We start from the raw sequence: 23,459 nt of genomic DNA, 5'->3' as shown, positions 1-23,459 counted from the left end.
ACACACGTGTTGGACCCCCCCGCCCCCGCCTGCCCCACCTCACCTTGATGTGGTCTCCCTGCCTAGCTGGCCTATAACTAAGCATGTGATTGGTCAATTGGCGTCCGACCCAATGTCAAACATACTTAGATTGGACAATTGCTACTTGGAAACTTTGAGCTTTTTCTCATCTTTTAAAAATATGTGCCGGATTTGTTCTTGACGAATTTCAGATATGATTTCTATAATATTTTTACACAATAGGTTATAAATACAGGTAGATACGTGATTTGGTCACAAAATGAAACAAAAAAGTACCTCAGCCCACTGTCTATATGTCCTACCAAAACTGTTTGCTTTTTTTATGATTTTAAGATGGTCCTGGTTTCGATAAGCAAATCTTTGCAAATATTTCAAAAAGCTTAGAATGCTCTTTCTGAAATTGTTCATCAGTAATGCATTATTTCTTCTGTGTTCATGCTGAATTATATGCTGCTAAGAGGTGTGCTTATGCACATTTACCGAAAAATATCACTTCCTAATGTCTTGCTTTTGTGTTTTATTTTAATACAGACAATTGAAAAGTTTCTTAGCAAAGATATTAATTACATCGTTTCAAATAGAAGTGAGGCCAAATTTGCCCAAACTCAAGGCAAAAACTCTCCAGTTCCAAGCCCCGATTCTGTTCAGAATACTGGTAACACGTCTCCTCATCCAAGCAGTCGGAGAGAAAGCAATGAAGGGAGTTCACATAGAACATTGGAAATGGTATGTAAGATCACAAATTTATTAAACATGATAGTGGTAATTAAATGTTTGTTCAGGCAAAAATCTGGAAAATTTCAGGCACCAATATGGAAAGTGTATTTCAAAGTTAATAATATGACAGTCCTATAAAGATAAGCTATGTGCAAATACTGGGGTCTTTAAGTAGAACTATGCACATTCATGACGGGGAGAGGGAAAAAAACCAGACATGAGCTCAGATGTTGCCGTGATTGGTAAACTAATGATATTAGCGATTCATCATTCTTACAAGTCCTTGGCGATCCTAAAAGTGGAAGGCCACTGCATGCCTGGTTAATTCAAGTTTTCCTTCACTTTCCAAACTCAATACAGTCAGCATTTTTGGTGAATTCAGTGTAGTACAGACATTGTAGTTCATGTGCAGATCATGTAGTGAATTCACTCAGACTTCACTTCCAATTGCAATTAATAGAATACTGAATGCAAAATCAGATCTCCATCCTTTAGGTCTTTTTGGCTTAATTGCTAAAGAAAAACCCACATCATCGTGGATAGGTTAACAAAATTACCCTGAGGCAGGATTTGCCATGGGGAAGGTGGAGCATTAATTCTGTAAACTCCCACAAAATGGTGCCTTTGCAGGGGTACTGACTTTCAGCAGAGCTACCACATCAACCTGTAGTGGAGACTGTGAGATGATGCAATGGGTGGAAGATAACCTTGCATTAACAAAGTTCAGCATGCAGAGAGGGAACAACAGAATCAATGCTCTGTGAAATTGGGGGTTAAGTAGTTCAGAGGAGACACACACTTCTGCTGAGCCACTGTATTTTCAGCACATAACAGTCAGTGCAGTTCATCACTTGCAGAAGTCAATTGGGAGAGTCTGTGTACGGGTATGGGGATGGTTTTGGAGATGGCAATTTGGATAATCCACCCCAATTTGGTTGATTAATGAGGTAGATAGGGTAAGAACAACTGAGTGCAATTTGTCAGGTTGGAGGCCAGTGACTAGTGGGGTGCCACAGGGATCTGTGTTGGGTCCACTGTTGTTTGTCATGTACATCAATGATCTGGATGATGGTGTGGTAAATTGGATTAGTAAGTATGCAGATGATACTAAGATAGGAGGGGTTGTGGATAATGAAGTAGATTTTCAAAGTCTACAGAGATTTATGCCAGTTGGAAGAGTGGACTGAAAGATGGCAGATGGAGGGAATTGTAGGCAATTGAAGAATGCAGGTGAACAGAGGGATCTGGGAATAACTGTGCACAGTTCCCTGAAAGTGGAATCTCATGTAGATAGGGTGGTAAAGAAAGCTTTTGGTGTGCTGGCCTTTATAAATCAGAGCATTGAGTATAGAAGTTGGGATGTAATGTTAAAATTGTACAAGGCATTGGTGAGGTCAATTCTGGAGTATGGGGTACAATTTTGGTCGCCTAATTATAGGAAGGATGTCAACAAAATAGAGAGAGTACAGAGGTATTTATTAGAATGTTGCCTGGGTTTCAGCAACTAAGTTACAGAGAAAGGTTGAACAAAGGTTTATTCTTTGGAGCGCAGAAGGTTAAGGGGGGACTTGATGGAGGTCTTTAAAATGATGAGAGGGATAGACAGAGTTGACGTTGATAAGCTTTTCCCACTGAGACGAGGGAAGATGCAAACAAGAGGACATGACTTGAGAATTAAGGGACAGAAGTTTAGGGGTAACATGAGGGGAAACTTCTTTACTCAGAGAGTGGTGGCTGTGTGGAATGAGCTTCCAGTGAAGGTGGTGGGGGCAGGTTCGTTTTTATCATTTAAAAATAAATTGGATAGTTATATGGACGGGAAAGGAATGGAGGGTTATGGTCTGAGCGCAGGTATATGGGACTAGGGGAGAATACGTATTCGGCACGGACTAGAAGGGTCGAGATGGCCTGTTTCCGTGCTGTAATTGTTATATGGTTATATGGTAATGGTTCAATGTTAAATTTTAAATAGTTCACCAAAAAAGGAGCAAAGTCTATTTTGGATTGAATTAAGAAAGAAAGGGGAAAGTATTGAAAATATGTAGTGATATTTGACATAATAACATTTCTTAGTCATAAATATGAAATTTCAGTGTTGGGTAGATTGTTTGGCTGTAGTAAGGTATACCTTGGTATTAAACATTTACTTAGACTGGAACAGAAATGGCCTCACGTTTGTGATTAGCAAAATCACTATAGTAACACAACTTTTCCCAGCTTTCTATATGTTTTGGTGCTGAGTACTTTAGCATGATGTTTTCCTAACACTAATTCCAGAGATGCATGACAACTCCAATTTCAGTGTTGCACTAGATATTCCTGTATTTGATTTCTTCAGTGTACTGCACTATGTACACTTCTCTTGACCTCAATTACCTAAATCTGACGTATGGCTCAGTTTTCCTGACTGGAACCTCTTGTCAACCATGGTTCCCTAAATGCGTCGTCTTTGCACTTCAGCCTAATAGGACCAGTTTCAGTTTAGTCTCTTGTCACGTGTACCGAGGTACAGTGAAAAGCTTTTGTTGTGTGCTAACCAGTCAGCAGAAAGTCAATACATGATTTCAATCAGTTTACAGTGTATAGATACACGATAAAGAATAACATTTAGTGCAAGGTAAAGCCAGCAAAGTCCGATCAACGATAGTCCAAGGGTCATCAAAGATAGTAGTTCAGCACTGATGTGGTAGGATGATTCAGTAACCTGATAACAGCTGGGAAGAAACTTTCCCTGAATCTGGTGGTGTGTGTTTTCACACCTATACCTTTTGCCTGAGGGGAGAAGAGTAAGTGGCCACAGCGCGACTCATCCTTGATTATGCTGCTGGCCTTGCCGAGGCAGCGTGAGGTATAAATGAATCAATAGAAGGGAGGTTGGTTTCAACATTTCTGAAGGTCCTGGATGGAGCTGTTCCCAAACCAAGCTGTGATGCATCCTTGTAAAATGCTTTCTATGGTGCATCTAGAAGTTGGTGAGAGATGTAGGAGACATACCAAACTTGCTAAGCCTTCTGTCTTTGCTGCCTTTGTACATGCTGCCTTTCAACTCGTGCTCACTTAGACCCAATGTCAACCTGTAAACAGACTCTCCCGATCGACCTCTGCAAGTTTCTGCCTAATGACTCCAAAATTGGCGTTTTCCCAATTTAGGACCTTAATTTGTCAGCCAGTCCTATGCTTCTCTATAACTACATTGAAACTAATATAATTATGGTCACTGGTTGCCAAATACCCCTCCCCCACTGACACTTCATTCACTTGCCATACCTCATTCCCAAAGTGAAGGTCAAGTATTGCACCTGCCTGTAGTGCTGCCCATATGCTAATTAAGGAAACTTTCTTGAACACATTTAACAAATTCTACTCAGTCCAAGTCCTTTGCACTATGGGAGACTCAGTCAATATAAGTGAAGATAAAATCCCCGCTAATACTATCCTATTATTTTTATATCTGCTAACTCCCTCCACATCTGTCCCTCTAATTTGCGCTAACTATTAGAGAGACTATAATATGGTCCCATGAAAGTGATTATTTCATTCCTATTTTAAGTTCTACCGATATATCCTCACTGGATAATCCCCAAGAATATCCTCTCTCAATACTTTGATCATCCACATTTAAACACTGCACTGTTGTTAATCATCAACTGCAAAGTACCTAAACTCAGGAATTTCCAAAGTAACGGTTTTCTGCACTTCTTCTTGTTCATTTCTGCATTATTACCATCTTTTGTGATTATCATCTCCATCGGAAGAGCTTGTAGCACCTCCTCCAACCTCATCTACTGTATCCGCTGTTCCAGGTGTCAACTTCACTACATTGGTGAGACCAAGCGCAGGTTTGGCAATAGTTTCGCTGAACGCCACCGCTCAGTCCGTCTTAGCCTACCTGATCTCCTGGTGGCTCAGCACTTCAACTCCTCCTCCCATTCACAATCTGATCTTTCTGTCCTGGGCCTCCTCCATTGTCAGAGTGAGGCCCCATGCAAATTGGAGGAACAGCACCTCATATGTCGCTTGAGTAGTTTACACCCTAGTGGTATGAACATTGACTTCTCTAACTTTAGATAACCTTGCTTTCCCTATCTATCCCCTCCCCCTCCACAGTTTTCCCACTAGTCTTACTGTATCCGACTACGTTCTTTGTCCTGCCCCCTCCCCTGACATCAGACTGAAGAAGGGTCTCGACCCGAAACGTCGCCCGTTCCTTCTCTCCAGAGATGCTGCCTGACCAGCTGAGTTACTTCAGCATTTAGTGTCTACCTTTGTGGCTGCACAACTTTGATCCTAAATCCTCCATCTCTTGAGTGTCAAAATAATATTTTTTACTGCTTTCAGTTACCTCTATATTTCTTGGCATCTTTCCTTTTATGTCTATTTTACTTTTATCTTCCAACCTCTGTTCCTCCCAGTGCATAATGAAAATTATTCTACAGAAATACTAGTTGGTATTATTTTGATGCAAAAGCTCTTTAATTTGACAATGATTGAAGTTGAATTTGCCATTAAATTTATGTTTTACACTTATTAACTTTTAGAATCATTTGCAATTGATGTGTTTTTGTTTCCATTTTACAGATTAGTCGAGGAAAAAGTTTAGTAAAAAGGGTTATTAAGGAACAGGTAAGTGCTTCACCAAGAGAGCACGTGAACATAGTAAATGATTTTCCAACTTGTACTTTAGTTCTAGAAGTGACCCAATTGGAAAGTAAATGTTGAAGTTTTGAATGATCACCTTTTTGGATTTTTTGTTAAATGTTAGCTAATAATTTATAGTTATTAGTGATTTATGAATTTGCTCTCCAAATTTAGTTTTACGTACTACCCACAAGATTAGAGGTTGATGTGCAACCTGCTGTGAGGAAACCAGTTTGTTATTGATGATGACATACAAATGGCAAGAAATTGACAGAAATTTATATGAAATTTAATATGCATGCAAATATTGAACACAAATATTTAATTGGAAAAAATGCAGTTGCTAGATTAAACTTTTTTCAAAAAAGCTGATGCAGGTGACAAGAACCTGTAAACCAAAGAGCATCTTTGTTTATGCATGCCTGAGCTGTGAACAAGCACAGGCTGCAATACTAGGTTCATGCATAATTAGATTAGATCAGATTAGATCCTTTATTTGTCATTCAGACCTTACGGTCTGAACGAAATGTCGTTACCTGCAGCCATACATACAACAATAAACAGCAGAACAGACAGTAAACACAAATTAACATCCACCACAGTGAATCCACCAAGCACTTCCTCACTGTGATGGAGGCAAAAATCTTAGGGCTGCTGTCTCTTCCCTCCTCTTCTCCCTCTGCGCTGAGGCGATACCCCACCAGTCAGTCCGCGAAGGGGCCGGTTCAAATTCCGCGGCCCGGGGGTGGTCGAAGCTGCCGCCCTCCAGTCCAGCGGACGCAGCTGTTGACGATGTCGTCCATTGGCCCGCGGCCGAACCCCGGACTCAGGCCGCTGCCGCCAGAACGCCGTCTCAGCCATCGGAGCACCGTTCCAGCCCCGGGCCGGGTCGCCCTCACGTGAGCGCCGTTCCATCCTCGAGCCAGGCCGCCCTCACGGGAGCGTCTCAGCCCCGTGCCAGGCCGCCCTCACGGGAGCGCCGTTACCCTCGAGCCTGGACCGCCCTCACGGGAGCGTCTCACCCCCTCACTGGAGCGCGTTACCTTCGAGCTGGGCTGCCCTCACGGGAGCGCCGTTACCCTCGAGTCAGGCCGTCCTCACGGGAGTGCCGTTACCCTCGAGCCAGGCAGCCCTCATGGGAGTGCCGTTACCCTCGAGCCAGCCCGCCCTCACGGTAGCGTCTCAGCCCCTCACGGGAGCGCCGTTCCAGCCCCGAGCCGGGCCGCCCTCACGGGAACGAGCCCAGGGCGAGTCCTGACGGGCGCCTCCGGAGCCTCGAGGTCGCTAGCTCCGCCATTAGGCCTCAGCGCAGACAGAGGCAGAGAAAGTTGCATTCCCACGAAGGGAGAGACAGAAAGCCCTGTTTCAACGCCCCACCCACACAACACAAACCTAAAAACCAAAAACTTAACTAAACAAGACGAAAAAAAACAACACAAAAAAGTAAAAACAAACGGACTGCAGGCGAGCTGCAGCCGTTCACCAGCGCCACCACTTCCGGATCAATCAGTGCAAATGGCATTTGCCCAAAATATGCAATGGTTAACTATGAGACTTCGTTGAAATGTCCACTGCCAGTCATAGATTTATGTGTTAGACCAAATCTGGCTTGATAATGATGCTGCAATTGAACAGAATCAATGTTTTTAAACTATTTAAATGGAATTAGTTCAGGATTTCTGAACATGTACAGTTACAGTGCCCTCCATAATGTTTGGGACAAAGAACCATCATTTATTTATTTGCCTCTGTACTCCCCAATTTGAGGTTTGTAATAGAAAAAAATTACATGTTAAAGGGCACGTTGTCATATTTTATTAAAGGCCACTTTTATACATTTGGTTTCACCATGTAGAAATTACAGCTGTGTTTATACATAGTCCCCCCCATTTCAGGGCACCATAATGTTTGGGACACATGGCTTCACTGGTATTTGTAACTGTAGACTATGTATAAACACTGCTGTAATTTCTACATGGTGAAACCAAAATGTGTAAAAATTGCCTTTTTAAAAATCTGACAATGTGCACTTTCACCACATGTGATTTTTTATTTTCTATTACAAATCTCAAATTGTGGAGTAGAGAGGCAAATAAATAAATGATGGGTTTTTGTCCCAAATATTATGGAGGGCACTGTAGATATGAAAGTCCTGGACACATTTACGCTGGTGAGCTTACTTTGGAGAAAGATCTAGCAGCATAGCCGCTAGCGTTTCCACAGTATTAATGTTGGGAAATGACTTCTTGGGTTGCACACCAGGTTCGATTTAATTGGGGATTGTGGAGGTGTAGATTTTAAATGCAAGGACGAAACAAATTGTTTTAAAAAATATTTCTGTTTAATGTTTTTTTTAATGTGTTTATGTTGTATGAATTTATCTTTGTCAAATTTAACTTTGATTATCATTGTAACTAGTGGATGAGAACGTGGGTAGGTTTTGTCAAAGCTTTCAAGCGTAGGACTTCCACAATACATAGCTGGTAAATGTTTATAAATCTGTCCCAGCAATATTTCTGATCGTCATTTACATGACGTTTGAAAATTAATATTTAAATTGTTTTAATATTACTGTTAAATTAATTGTGTTGTTTGCATATTTAAGAAAGTTATTTTCCAAATCTATTCCTACCTTTCTACATTAGGAATTTGTTCCCGGAAACAGTATCCTGTCGAATGCTGTAGCTTGGGGTGTACGAATACTCTACGTGGATGGTATCCTTGCATTGTGTTTTGTTCTGGATCTCTGGCTTTCATGAGTTGCAAATTCTTTCTTGTGCATTTCAAGTTTTGATAATACAGGTGCACAACCTTTTATCCGAAAGCCTTGGGACCAGACACTTTTCGTAATTCAGAATTTGTCGGTCTTGGAGATGGAAATTTTTTAGCGTAGACTTTAATGGCTGGCTCAGTGGTAGAGTGTTCGGCTCGTATCCGCAAGGTCGCGAGTTTGCGCCTCGATCCAGGCAGTTACTCGGTCGCGAGTTTGAGTCTTCAATGTCGTTTTTTCTTGCAGAATAAATGTTTGTATGAAATGCAGTGTAGGAGAGGTGTACTGACTGTGTGGGCAGAACTTTGGAAGTGATTGCCCACCAGTCTAAAAAGCCGCTGTGTCTCCCTGTCCCTGGGATAGTAGGGGGCGATCAAACAGCACAATACCCCCCTCCCCCTCCAACTCCAGAGGAATCCGCTCCCCGATGGGCCACTACGGCGACAAGTGGTAGTTTGCCCACAGCCCGAGCTGCGCCACGCCAAGAACAAGTACCTTGCACACCATCAGCTTCTGCCCCTACGTGTTCCTCTGGAGTTGGAGCGGGGCTGGGCTGGAGTTGCTGCTGCTGTGGGTCTCTGGGATCTCCGTGCTTGCAGTGGGCCTGGGGGTCGCTGTCCCGTTGGTCCTGACGTCTCCGGCCACCCCCCTGGACTGGAGCTGAGACTGGGAACTGTACCGCCCTTGCCCCCTCCCTCTGCAACTGCAAACAACCCCACTCTCCTGCAAGGGCGGTACAGTTCCCGGAGGATAGCAGGTGGCCGGAGACGTCAGGACCAACAGGAACCCGCTCCCCGATGGGCCCCTACGACGCCCCGAGCTGCGCCCCGTCATCCGCAACCCAGGTTCCTCTGTAGTTGGAGCGGGGCTGGGCTGCTGTTGGCTGTGGGTCTCTGGGTTCTCCGTGCTTGCGGTGGGCCTGGTGGTCGACGTCCAATTGGTCCTGACGTCTCCGGTGACTGCACTGACCTGCTGGCAGCCATCGCCGACTTGAAGACAGTGCAAAGCCCCCGCGCCGGTGCAATGAGCGGGGAGCTGGAGAGGGGAGGGAAGGGGTCACACACATGGCCGGGAAGCAGAGGGGTGTAGGTGGGGTGAAACTGAAGGGAGCGACAATCTGCTGCTGCCTACACTGTGTATCGTGTCTACCGTGGGAACTTTTTAACTTAGCGGGCAGGCAGCAGCAGATTGTCAATTATTAACCCTCCCGCACAATATACTCTCACCTTCTCTTTTATGAATGGGGATTTAGTTCCCATTTCTTCTAGGACCGACCGGAGGTTCCGCTGTCACCCTGCGGGCCGCCCTCGGTGAACGTCCTGTCTCCCTGTCCCTGGAATAGCAGGGGGCGATCAAACAGCACAATACCCCCCTCCCCCTCCAACTCCAGAGGAATCCTCTCCCCGATGGGCCGCTACGGCGACAAGTGGCAGTTTGCCCACAGCCCGAGCTGCGCCACCCAAGAACAAGACGTTATTCTTGCACACCATCAGCTTCTGCCCATACGGGGAGCGTGTTCTTCTGGAGTTGGAACGGGGCTGGGCTGGAGTTGGTGATCTGGGATCTCCGTGCTTGCAGTGGGCCTGGGGGTCGGTGTTCCGTTGGTCCTGACGTCTCCGGTGACTGGCACTGTGCTGCTAGCATCGCGACGTGAAGACAGTACAAAGCCCCCGCGCCGGTGCAATGAGCGGGGAGCTGGAGAGGGGAGGGAAGGGGGTCACACACATGGCCGGGAAGCAGAGGGGTGTAGGTGGGGTGAAACTGAAGGGAGTGACAATCTACTGCTGCCTGCACGCTATTAAAAAGTTCCCACGCAAGACTCACGATACACTGTGTATCGTGTCTACCGTGGGAACTTTTTAACTCAGCGGGCAGGCAGCAGCATATTGTCAATTATTAACCCTCCCGCGCATTATACCCTCACCTCTTTTATGAATGGGGATTTAGTTCCCCTTTCGTCGAGGACCGACCGGAGGTTCCGCTGTCACCTCTGCGGGCTGCTCTCGGTGAACGTTTTCAAGGACCTTTCTTCAAGGACCGAAAAAATGTCCGCTATTCGGAGGTTTTCGTTATTTGGATCGTCGGATAAAAGGTTGTGCACCTGTACTGATTGTGACTTCAGCTTCCTCTGTCCTAAGCTTTAGTATTCTCTCTATAAAATATGTTTTTAAACATATTATTTCCTCTATGTTTTAAGACGGTCCTTAAAACTATGCCTCTTTGCAAGTTTTTGATAAAGTTCCCAAGTATGAGTCTGTACAGTGGTGTAAGATTTTGTTGATAATGCTGTTATTAACAACTTTATTTCACTATATTAAGAGTACTTCTTAAATGTCAACCTTTTTATTGCATTTGTTGCTTTTGTTTGCATATCTTAAATTAATCCAGTTGCCTGGTAGTGCAGAAATTGGTTTCGTTTTTTAAAAATGTTTTATTGATACAGTGCGGAAACGGGCCATTCGACTCACTGAGTCTGTGCCGACCATCAATCCTTGATGGTACACTAGTTCTATCCTACACACTAGGGACAATTTACAATTTTTACCAAAGTCAATTAACCTATAAACCAGCAGGTCATTGGAAGAAACCAAAGCACCCGGAGAAAGCCTTCGCAGTCGCAGGGAGAACGTGCAAACTCCATACAGACAGCACCTGCAGTCTTGATCAAACCCAAATTGCTGGCATTGTAAGGCAGCAACTCTATTGCTGCGCCACGGTGCTGACTGTTAACCGATTTGGTGTATTTCATTCTGTAAATGTGGCCCTTTAATAAATATTCTATAGGAAGTTGCTTGGAACCAATTATAATCTGTTGCCATGTTGCGTCAGTTTGCCATAGCTATTATAGACAATAGGTGCAAGAGTAGGCCATTCGGCCCTTCTGTTAAACTGAGTTCTTTTGTCAGTCCAATTCAAGAAAACTTGATTCAAACTCTTGCTGTTGAAATCGATTCTTCTGACAGCGCTGGATAATTCTTTAAACCTTCCAACACAGAGCTTGAAAATCTGGGGCAGGTCGAAAGAACTACTGACTTTGGTACAAACATAACACATTATGTAGGTATTAGACAATTATGGTACAGAAGGAGTGGCAAACTATTAACCAATCATTATGGTTTACCATACATTTAGCTTATTTGCATTAACTAATCAACTAAATCCTTCCCAGTGATTGACAACACATGATTTTCCCTTTACTGGCCATTTACATCGCTTTTCCCTCTGGTTTTCTTTAACCTCCTTCCTCAAAATCATTTTATTTCAATGAGGTAAAACCACAGAAATATAAAATTAATTTTCACGAACCACCACTCAGAATATAAAATACACATCATACAGCAATCACACATACACACAAAACATATATTTTCACTTTTGGAAAAGAAAGTTATTTCTAAAACTTCAGATTTAAACAAAGTCTGATACTTACAATCCTAATTAAAACACAATACACTTCACAAATAATTTCCCTACAACTTCATAGTTAAAATACAGTTACTTATGGATTAAATATGAGTTTTGCCCCATTCTTACAAAGTGGTAAGGACTTAAGTTAGTTCTACAATCCCCAACCACACAAAGACCACTAATTGTCACACTTGATAAATTATAATCGCTTTTTCCCAAGTTCGGGTCTAGTTTCATTCTGAATTACAATCTCCCCTTCTATCTCTGGACGAAAGGAATGTAAGGCCTCACTAATAGCATTCCACTCAGCAAATGGAAGATTATCAAAACAGAGTTACTTTCTCAGTTTTCTATAAACATAAGAAACCACCCTTATACAAAGGTCACACAACCATCACTTACAGTGGCTTGCAAAAGTATTCATACCCCTTGAACATTTCCATATTTTGTCAGGTTACAACCACAAACGTAAATGTATTTTATTGGGATTTTATGTGATAGACCAACACAAAGTGGTGCATAATTGTGTAGTGGAAGGAAAATGATACATGGTTTTTTACAAATAAAAAACTGAAAAGTGTGGCGTGTAAAAATATTCAGCCCCCCTGAGTCAATACTTTGTAGAACCACCTTTCGCTGCAATTACAGCTGCAAGTCTTTTGCGGTATGTCTCTACCAGCTTTGCACATCTAGAGACTGAAATTTTTGCCCATTCTTTGCAAAATAGCTCAAGCTCAGTCAGATTGGATGGAGAGCGTCTGTGAACAGCAATTTTCAAGTCTTGCCAGAGATTCTCAATTGGATTTAGGTCTGGACTTTGACTGGGCCATTCTAAGACATGAATATGCTTTGATCTAAACCATTCCATTGTAGCTCTGGCTGTATGTTTAGGGTCGTTGTCCTGCTGGAAGGTGAACCTCCGCCCCAGTCTCAAGTCTTTTGCAGACTCTAACAGGTTTTCTTCCAAGATTGCCCTGTCTTTGGCTCCATCCATCTTCCCATCAACTCTGACCAGCTTCCCTGTCCCTGCAGAAAAGCATCCCCACAGCATGATGCTGCCACCACCATGTTTCACTGTGGGGATGGTGTGTTCAGGGTGATGTGCAGTGTTAGTTTTCCGCCACACATAGCGTTTTGCATTTAGGCCAAAATCTTCAGTTTTGGTCTCAGCTGACCAGAGCACCTTCCTCCACATGTTTGCTGTGTCCCCCACATGGCTTGTGGCAAACTGCAAACGGGACTTCTTATGGCTTTTTTTCAACAATGGCTTACTTCTTGCCACTCTTCCATAAAGGCCCGATTTGTGTAGTGCACGACTAATAGTTGTCCTGTGGACAGATTCTCCCACCTGAGCTGTGGATCTCTGCAGCTCCTCCAGAGTTACCATGGGCCTCTTGGCTGCTTCTCTGATCAATGCTCTCCTTGCCCGGCCTGTCAGTTTAGGTGGACGGCCATGTCTTGGTAGGTTTGCAGTTGTGCCATACTCTTTCCATTTTCAGATGATGGATTGAACAGTGCTCCGTGAGATGTTCAAAGCTTGGGATATTTTTTTATAACCTAACCCTGCTTTAAACTTCTCCACAACTTTATCCCTGACCTGTCTGGTGCGTTCCTTGGGCTTCATGATGCTGTTTGTTCACTAATGTTCTCTAACAAACCTCTGAGGCCTTCACAGAACAGCTGTATTTATACTGAGATTAGATTACACACAAGTGGATTCTATTTACTAATTAGGTGACTTCTGAAGGCAATTGGTTGCACTCTATTTTATTTAGGGGTATCCGAGTAAAGGGGGCTGAATACTTTTGCACGCCACACTTTTCAGTTTTTTATTTGTAAAAAAATGTGAAAACCATGTATCATTTTCCTTCCACTTCACAATTATGCGCCACTTTGTGTTCATCTATCACATAAAATCCCAATAAAATACATTTACGTTTGTGGTTGTAAAGTGTCAAAATGTGGAAATGTTCAAGGGGTATGAATACTTTTGCAAACCACTGTATGCCTTATCTCTTATCTCAACATAAATACATTTAAACAGCACAAACCAGATCACAGAAACCTATCAATAACCTATACTCTAAACACCAAACTAAACCAAATACAACTTCTGGAAGCGTTATAGCTGCTTCAAAGCAAACAAAGCTATGCCTATTCAGATCAACATTTCCATGTTATGATAAGCCATCTGTTCTCCTATGTGTGTATGTTCTTTGCACTTTATTTCTTTGTGGAGACGTGTATTTCTGAAAACCTCAGCTCCGTCCTTCACTTGCAACTTAACATAAGTTCCTCACACAAAAGTTATCATCTATTTGCAATTCTATTGTATACTATTTTCCTCACTTCGAGCCAGCACCGCCATTTAATGTGATCATGGCTGATCATCCCCAATCAGTACTCCTTTCCTGTCTTCTCCCCATCGGGAACATGTTTCCTGCCTCTAGCTTGTCCAAACCCTTAATAGTATAGTATAGTATAGTATATCTTTATTGTAATTTTCCTACAAGTACTCACATACCCAGAGGAAACAAAAAAACATTGCTCAACTAGTGTCCATTCATTGTGCAGCAAAAATTAAATAGAAATAAAAATGCATATATCATGAACAAATTAAACCCTCTACTCTCTACTAAACATCACCAGGCGTTCCGATCGGCAGCGGCACGACAGTGGCTCTGCTGCAGTGTGTCCAGGTTGGTGCGCGATACTTTGGCAGGGGGCAAAGTCCGTTTATCAATCTTATAGCCTGCGGGAAGAAGCTGAGGAGCATCCTGCTGCTTTTACAGCTAATGCTCCTGTACCTCTTCCCAGATGGCAGGATGGAGAATATGTGATGCGATGGGTGGTAGGGGTCTTTGATGATGGAGATGGCTCTGCTGATACATCTCTTCCTGTATATGTCCAGCAGGAAAGGGAGTGGAGCACCAATAATCTTGCTGGCAGTCTTCACAATCCTGTCTAGTTGGTGCCGTTCGTACGCCTTGCAGCTCCCGAACCAGGAAATGATGCCGTAGGTTAATGTGCTCTCGATTGTCCCCCTATAAAAAGTTCGTAGGTGTGTAGTGGGGAGACATGTTTCAATAAGATTGCCTCTCATCCTTCTAAACTTCAGAGTATACAAGCCCATCCGCTCCATTCTCTCAACATATGACAGTCCCACCATCCCGGGAATTAACCTTGTAAACCTACGCCGCACTCCCTCAATAGCAAGAATGTCCTTCCTCAAATTAGGGGACCAAAATGTGCACAATACTCCAGGTGTGGACTCACTAGGGCCCAATACAACTGCAGAAGGACCTCTTTGCTCCTGTACTCAACTCCTCTTGTTATAAAGGCCAACATGTCATTTGCTTTCTTCACTGCCTGCTGTACCTGCTTACTTTCATTGACTGATAAACAAGGACCCCCAGATCCCTTAACACTTCCCCTTTTCCCAACTTGACACCATTTATATAATCTGTTTAGGTAATCTGCCTTCCTGTTTTTGCTACCAAAGTGGATAACCTCACATTTATCCACATTAAACTGCATCTGCCCACTCACCCAACCCGTACAAGTCACCCTGCATTCTCATAGTATCCTCCTCACAGTTCACACTGCTACCCAGCTTCATTGTGTGGGATTATACATTTGACATGCAATGTGATGCATATGGAAAACTGGCTTTTGCTTAAATTGACCAAAGATATCAGCTGCTAGTTTTTATACTTCAGTTTTCAGGTCTTTTTCTCTTTTTATTGTCGCAATTTTTGTTGGTATAATTTATGTTTCTACACGCTTGCTGTTTATGTGCCAACGATATTGCTGCAAGTTTTGTATTTTATCTGTAACTTGCTGAACTTGTCCACGTGGGGCGGGAGGGTGGTGGTTGGAGAGAATGCAGATGGAATTATTTTTAGGATTGGTATAAAGTGCTCTATTCTGCATGACTATATTGACGAAGTGCGTGAGGATGCAAGTAGAAAAAAGAGAAACTGAGTATTTCAACTAGAAGTTTTAATGGAGGTTTGCTTTATTTTTTTCCCATATATGTCTAAACTTTGTCAGCCTTTTAAATCTCATTAATCTTGTTATTGTGCAGAGGTAAGGATCTGCAACCTGCCCTAATTTAAGAATGAAACACGTTTATTCTCTCTGCTTAACTCACTTTAAAGATATATAAATATTAAATACCGCATAGAGAATACAGCAATGTTGTGTTGTAGTATGCCAGTTGACTGACCATTATTCAGATCTTTAAATTAGGACAATTTGTATATATTTGTAACGTGCATTTCCATAATTGGTTCTGACTTTTGTTACTATATATATGTTTTCCGTTCAAAATATGTTTTATATTTTGTATAACCTTAACATTATTTTTAGACATAACAGCTTACATTGCAAGAAAGAAGGAGACTTCCATAAACATAAAACCTGAGAGTGGTGTCACTGGGGTAGGTATAAAATATTGGCGACCCCCGCAATATAGAAGCTCAGCTAGTGGAAATTTGTTCTTACCGATTCATAATCGCACCCAAAAAATCTGGGATGTAGAATAAAAGTACACATTTATGCACTTACATTTATGTGGGGGGAAAAAAAGATAAATATAAATTTTTTTTTTTCAACACTTCATTCTTGATACATGCACGGATGATGTGGCTTTGCATTATTGAAAATGTCGATATGGACTGTTTTTATACGTTCATATGTGATAGGAACAGAATTAGGCTATTCGGACCATCAAATCTATGCCGCCATTCAATCATGGCTGATCTATCCCTCCCTCCTAACCCCATTCACCTGCCTTCTCCCCACAACCCCTGACACTAACACTAATCAAGAATCTGTCTGCCTTAAAAATATCTATTGACTGGGCCTTCACAGCCTTCTGTGGCAATGAATTCCACAGATTCACCACCCTCTGACTAAAGAAATTCCTCCTCATCTCCTTCCCAAAGGAACGTCCTTTAATTCTGAGGCTATGACATCTGGTCCTAGATTCCCCACTAGTGGAAACATCCTATCCACATCCACTCTATCCAGGGCTTTCACTATTCGTGTTTCAATGAGATCTCCCCCTCATCTTTCTAAACTCTAGCGAGTAGAGGCCCAGTGCCGTCAAATACTCATCATATGTTAACCCACTCATTTCTGGGATCATTCTCGTAAATCACTGGACCCTCTCCAAAGCCAGCACATCTTCCGCAGATATTAGGCCCACAACTTGCTCACAATACTTCAAATGCGGCCTGATCTGCCTCAGCATTACATCCCTATTTTTGTATAGAAGCCCTCTTTAAATAAATGCTGGCATTGTGTTTGTTTTCTTTACTACCGATTTGATTTACAGATTAACTTTTTGGGAATCCTGCACCAGCACTGCCAGGTCCCTTTTCACCTCTGATTTTTGGATACTCTACCCATTTAGAAAATGGTCTATGCCTTTATTCCTACCACCAAAATGCATGACTCCGCATTTTGCTTCACTGTATTCCATCTGCCAACCTGTCCAAGTCCTTCTACTGAGTTCCTGCTTTCTCTACACTACCTGCCCCTCCACCTATTTTTGTATCATCTACAAATTTGGCCACAAAGCCTTCAATTTCTTCATCCAAATTATTAATATACAACATTAAGAATAGCGGCCCCAGCAACAACCTCTGCAGAACTCCGCTAATGACTATATGCCAACCAGAAAAACCTTTATTGCCACTCTTTGCCTTCTGCCATCCAGCCAAAGATTCCAGGATTGCAACCTCACCCAACAACACGAGAGTCATCTGTACTCTTTGAACAACATTAAACTTTGTGCTTAACAGACTGTTTCTTGTAGAATTGTGTACTGATGAATAAATACAGTATTCAGATGCTATGATTTGCTGGCATTAGCAGTTTAGTTACATGGGAAACAGTTTAATCTTTACAATAAACCAAGGGTTCTGGTATTCACCTAGTCTTGCTATTGAGGGAGTGCAGCGCAGGTTCACCAGGTAATTCCCGAGATGGTGGGACTGTCATCTGTTGATAGAATTGAGTGGCTGGGCTTGTATGCTCTGGAATTTAGAAGGATGAGGGGGATCTTATTGAAACATAAGAAGATTATTAAGAGTTTGGACACGGCAAGAGGCAGGAAACATGTTCCCGATATTGGGGGAGCCCAGAACCAGGGCCCACAGTTTAAGAATAAGAGGTACGCCATTTAGAACGGAGATTAGGAAATACTTTTTCACACAGTGAATTGTGAGTGTGGAATTCTCTGCCTCAGAGGGTGGTGGAGGTTGATTCTCAGGATGCTTTCAAGAGAGAGTTAGATAGAGCTCTTAAAGATAGAGGAGTCAAGGGATATGGGGAGAAGGCAGGAACGGGGAACTGATTGGGGATGATCAGCCATGATCACATTGAATGACGGTGCTGGCTCGAAGGGCCGAATGGCCTACTCCTGCACCTATTGTCTGTCTCTAAACTTATAAAACTCTGATCTTGGATGTGGGTGTATTTGTGTGATGTTCGTGTGCGTTTTTCATCTCAAAAACATGACGCGCTAACGGTGATATTTTTACATATTCGAATAGAGATTTACACTGATGTCAAAAATCGGCGTATCTTAAAATTTCATGCATTATTTCTCGAGTTATTTATGAAAATGTTCAAAAAATTTAAATAACTTGGAAAATAAACGAGATGATCTCGTTGATGACGTCACAATGGGTCTGCTCCTCGTGGACTACTTTGATAGTTCTATTATTTTGGAAAACAATATTTATCAAGTGCTTTCTTTTATTTAGGAAAAAAACAAACGAATTGTCCATTCAAATGGTCATATAACAAAAGGTAGGTGTTATGTACTAAATGTATCTTGTTTGCCCAATATGTACAGTTCTTATTTGAGCGATAGAAAGGAGACAAAGCCTTAGTTAAGAGGCAGTTTAAGAGACATGATTATAAAAATTGAGTGAGGGGTTCGTGGAACTGAGGCAAACAGCAGTACTGAGGAGCCAAAGGTGAAAGCTGGGCTGCACTGCAGGAGAATAGTACTTAGATGGAATTAAATTATATCATGGAGTAACAAAACATGGGCCAAGAACTCAAGGACATTGAAACTTTTCCTGGAATGGGTTGATTATGATAAGCAAAATAACTTGGCTTTGTAAAGACTTCCTAATTGTGATGCATGAAGAGGAGTCATCACTAGCTAAATCTAATTGACCACCTTTTCCTCTTTCCCAATACTACAACCCCATGTAACTATCTCCAGGTAGTGCAGATAACAAAACATCTAAATTTAGTTTTAACAATGATAATTGATAAAAGTTAAATAGACAAAAGAATATATGAAAATACATGTCTTTCATGTGCAGCTTTTACTGTATAATAGATGAAGTTGCGGAACGTAGTTCCATAGACATAAGTAAAGATGCCAGTTACATAAAATGTATTTGTTATTCATTGCTATCCATGGCATCACACATGTATTGCTTAAATTTATGTCTCATTTTCAGTGACTGAGCTTGTATACTCAATTTTTTTAATTCAATTCGCTACATGTGTTTCAATTACCTATTTGATAACAACTTCTCCAGTTAATTAATGCAAGATTTATTTATTTTTCTTGCTGAACTCCACTTTATTTTGTAAATGTAAAAAATGAGTAAAATTATAGTACGGTACAATGTAATCAAACCTAGTGTACTCTGTTTGAATTTTGGCATTGTTATCTCAAATATTAAAGGGAATAATGTTTAACATTTTTTGGCTCTATTTCACTTATCAAAACTATGTTTAATTATTAGCAGGAAGACTGAAGAAACCTTTTATCAAAGTTGAAGCAATTAACCGGTAAGCCAATAGTATTTAAATTAAAATATGCTGCTATAACATTAATTATACTCTGAAAAGGTAAAACATTGCAAATGCTGCAAATCTAAACTACAAGCAAAATACTGGAAACGGATTAGAAACATAGAAAAATAGGTGCAGGAGTAGGCCCTTCGAGCCAGCACCGCCATTCATTATGATCATTGCTGATCATTTAAAATCAGTACACCTTTCCTGCTTTTTCCCCATATCCCTTGATTCCTTTGTCCCTAAGAGCAAAATCTAACTCTTGAAAACCTCCAGTGAATTGGCTTCCACTGCCTTCTGTGGCTGGGAATTCCACAAATTCACAATTCTCTGGGTGAAGAAGTTTTTCCTCATATCAGTCCTAAATGGTGTATCTGTTACTTTTAAACTGTGACCCCTGGTTCAGGTCTCCCCAACATCGGGAACATTTTTCCTGCATCTAGCCTGTCCAATCCTTTAAGAATTTTATAATGTTTCTATAAGATTCCTTCTCATCCCTCGAAAATTCCAGTTCATTCAAGCCCAGTCGACACATTCTTTCATCATTTGTTAGTCCCGCCATCCCGTGAATTAACCGAGGGAACCTACACTGCACTCCCTTAAATGTCCTAACAATAATGTCCTTCCTCAAATTAGGAGATCAAAATTGCACACAATACTCCAGGTGCGATCTCACCAGGGCTCTGTACAACTGCAGTAGGACCTCCTTGCTCCTAAATTCAAATCCTCTCGGAGTGAGGGCCAACATGCCATTAGCTTTCTACACTGCCTGCTATAACCCGCATGCTTACTTTCAGTGACTGATGTACATGCACACCCAGGTCTCATTGCACCTCCCTGTTTCTTAATCTGACACCATTCAGATAAAAATCTGCCTTGTTCTTGCCACCAAAATGGATAACCTCATATTTATCCACATGTGAGGCAGCATCTATGGGGAAACCTGAGCAGTGTTACAGTTTATGATCTTTCATCAGATGCTTAGCACCACAACTTCCCTTCAACCCATCACTGAGATGTTGTCTATTTGGGTGAGGGCGCAGGTAGTTAGATCCATTCTTCTCTGCATAATCACCAGCAATGGTTACACTGATACATCTTCTGTATCTTCCATGTATCATTGGTTTCTTCCTGTTTTGCAATTATTGTTGCTCCTTGGCGACAGGATCTGATCCACATATGTGCCGATGTTGCCTAGATCTGCCTCACCACTCTCACTCTGTCTATTGTCTGACATCCAAAATTGCTTGAGTATAAATTTCCAGCTACAATTATTAAGAAGACTGATATTGTCTTTGGCCCTCTTTATAAGCTTCAGTCTCCAGTCACTCCTTTTCTTTTTCCCTCGGCACTGTTCTGCCGTCTTTGTGTAACACATGACTTGGAGATTAAATCTCTGGAATATTCTAACACACTACCTCATTCCACTCTATAAACTTGAAACCATCCAAAATTCTGCTGTGCTTGGCCTAACCAATGCACCTCTAATTCTGGCTTGTGGTGCACTCCAAGATGCTTCAACTTTGGAATCTGTAATTCTCGCTTTCTTTATCTCTACTTCATTACTGTTCCTCTATGATGATCTTGCCGAGGTTTGAAACCATTCCTCTTCATGTATTCCTTTGACTCTTGAGCAGACCCCAGACCCCTCCACTTCCCCCCCCCCCCCCCACCCCACCACCACTAAACATCTCTCCATGTCTGCAATTTAGAGGAGCCGTGTCCAAGTCCTGCTTTATTATTGTTAATATTGGCCGCCTGAATCCAAATAGTTAAAAGCAGGACTGCAGTATTCAAAATTGGAACCCCCTCTTCTGAATCAATCATGTCAATTAAAAGTAAAAGTCTATAGCATCCTAAAAATGCACGAGGCTGTTCTGCTCATCGTGTCCATGTTGTCTCTTTTAAAAATCATCTAATTTGTCACATTATCCCGTAAGCTTTCCTCAAATACATGTTCAGCTTTCCTTTGAAAATGTCCATCTTTTCAAGCAATGCGTTACAAATCATCATAACTTGCAGTAAGAAAAAGAAAAATCTTCTCTCCTCCCCCCTGGTTCTTCTACCAACTATTTTAAATCTATACCCTCTATTTATTGACACACTTGCAATGGAAATGGACATTTTCAAAAAATAATATATTCAAACACATCTATTTAACTTTCTTTAAATGTTCCCATTTAAAAGAAACATTGCATGACAGCAAATAACTAACTCATGGCATCTGTTAAATTTCTGCTGCAACTATTAGGACAATGTATAGAAGAGATATTTTAGTGTTCCATGAACTGTTGTTAGTTGCTGATTATTAAAACACTATTTATCTTTTATCAAAAAATAATTTGGGTTTATTTTGCTTCATTCAGTCATTACAGACCTCTATATATACAGTTGGATTGCTACCCAGAGGTGAACTACTACAGTGCAAATCCCTGCAGTCCTTTTGATATTGACAAGAAAAGTAAAAGCATTGATAGACAAAATAAAGTAAAGTCCAGGTATGTAGATCATTGCCTTGTGTTTTCAATTAATTTATTACAAATACATATACAAATGACAATTTTAATGTAAGGAATGAACATTGAATAAAACTGATGGTGGAAATCTCACCAATATACTGTTTTGGAAGACTGCAGAGGGATGGCCTCTCAGGAGAAAGCACCAACCGTGGCACCACAGCTGGCAGGATAGGTCAAAATCTAGGTGAGCAGTAGTGATAGGGGACTTCATAGTCAAAGATACACATAAGTGGTGGGTAAGGAAGCCATAAGAATAAGAAGGATGCATGGGACATGTATACACAGCTGGGATCAAGTGTATCCCTGGAGGAGTTTTGAGAACTAAGGAGCAAAGTAAAAAAAGGGCCAGGAATAGCTCTGGTGGGTAGCATTAAGGACGATCCTAAGAGATTTTATAAATACATAAGGGGGAAAGGGTAACTAGAGAGAGTGGAACCCCTCAGGAATCAAAGTGGTCAACTGTGTGAAGCCACGAGAGATGGGCAAGGTCCTTAATTAGTATTTCTCCACTGTATTTACTGAGAAGAAAGACAGGAGGATGGAGGAACTTGGGGCAGTCAATGGAAGTGTCTTGAGAGCTGTCAGTGTTACGGTCGAAGAGGTGCTGAAGGTACTTACATGTATGATGGTGGACAACTCTTCAGGGCCTGATCAGGTATATCTGAGGACATTGTGGGAAACCAGAGAGGAAATTGCGGGAGCCCTGATTGACATTTACGAGACGTCTTTAAATACAGGAGAGGTGTTGGAAGACTGGTGGGTGGGAAATGTTGTGCCTCTGTTCAAGAAGGGCTGCAGGGAAAATGCTGGGAAATATAAGCCAGTGAGTTTAACATCTATATTTTGCAATACTCAGATTCAGATTCAGATTCAATTTTAATTGTCATTGTCAGTGTACAGTACAGAGACAACGAAATGCATTTGTATCTCCCTTGAAGAGCGACATAGCAAACGATTTGAATTTAAAAAAAAAATATACACAGATTGGCAGCAAAGTAGTTGTTTAGTTGACAGCCGCCGGAAAGAAGCTGTTCCTCGACCTGCTGGTTCGGCAACGGAGAGACCTGTAGCGCCTCCCGGATGGTAGGAGGGTAAACAGTCCATGGTTGGGGTGAGAGCAGTCGTTGACGATGCTCAGCGCCCTCCGCAGACAGCGCTTGCTTTGGACAGACTCAATGGAGGGGAGCGTGGAACCGGTGATGCGTTGGGCAATTTTCACCACCCTCTGCAATGCCTTCCGGTCGGAGACAGAGCAGTTGCCATACCATACTGTGATGCAGATGGTAAGGATGCTCTCGATGGTGCAGCGGTAGAAGTTCACCAGGATCTGAGGAGACAGATGGACCTTCTTCAGTCTCCTCAGGAAGAAGAGATGCTGATGAGCCTTCTTGATCAGAGTAGAGGTATTGTGGGTCCAAGAGAGGTCATCGGAGATGTTGACTCCCAGGAACCTGAAGCTAGAAACACGTTCCACCTCCGTCCCGTTACTGTGGATGGGGGTGTGCGTGCCACCTCTGGACTTCCTGAAGTCTACAATGAGCTCCTTGGTCTTC

At 42.1% G+C, this 23,459-nt stretch overlaps 1 protein-coding gene across 2 annotated transcripts in view; it reads left to right on the top strand.

The window, feature by feature from the left end:
* Positions 1–23,459, top strand: part of LOC129709254 (protein DBF4 homolog A-like) — a 69,690-nt gene that overhangs the window by 22,135 nt on the left and 24,096 nt on the right. For both annotated transcript variants that reach the window (XM_055655510.1, XM_055655501.1), the window contains exons 4-10: positions 553–747; positions 5,317–5,361; positions 8,022–8,091; positions 15,926–15,996; positions 18,331–18,376; positions 19,336–19,381; positions 21,754–21,885. In XM_055655510.1, coding sequence (XP_055511485.1) covers positions 553–747; positions 5,317–5,361; positions 8,022–8,091; positions 15,926–15,996; positions 18,331–18,376; positions 19,336–19,381; positions 21,754–21,885 — 605 coding nt within the window. The remainder of the gene's footprint in view (positions 1–552; positions 748–5,316; positions 5,362–8,021; positions 8,092–15,925; positions 15,997–18,330; positions 18,377–19,335; positions 19,382–21,753; positions 21,886–23,459) is intronic.

Source organism: Leucoraja erinacea, chromosome 2 (assembly GCF_028641065.1).
Source record: "Leucoraja erinacea ecotype New England chromosome 2, Leri_hhj_1, whole genome shotgun sequence".
Taxonomy (NCBI): Eukaryota; Metazoa; Chordata; class Chondrichthyes; order Rajiformes; family Rajidae; genus Leucoraja; species Leucoraja erinaceus.
Note: the sequence above shows the minus strand (reverse complement) of the source record. Positions and strands in the feature narration are given on the sequence as shown.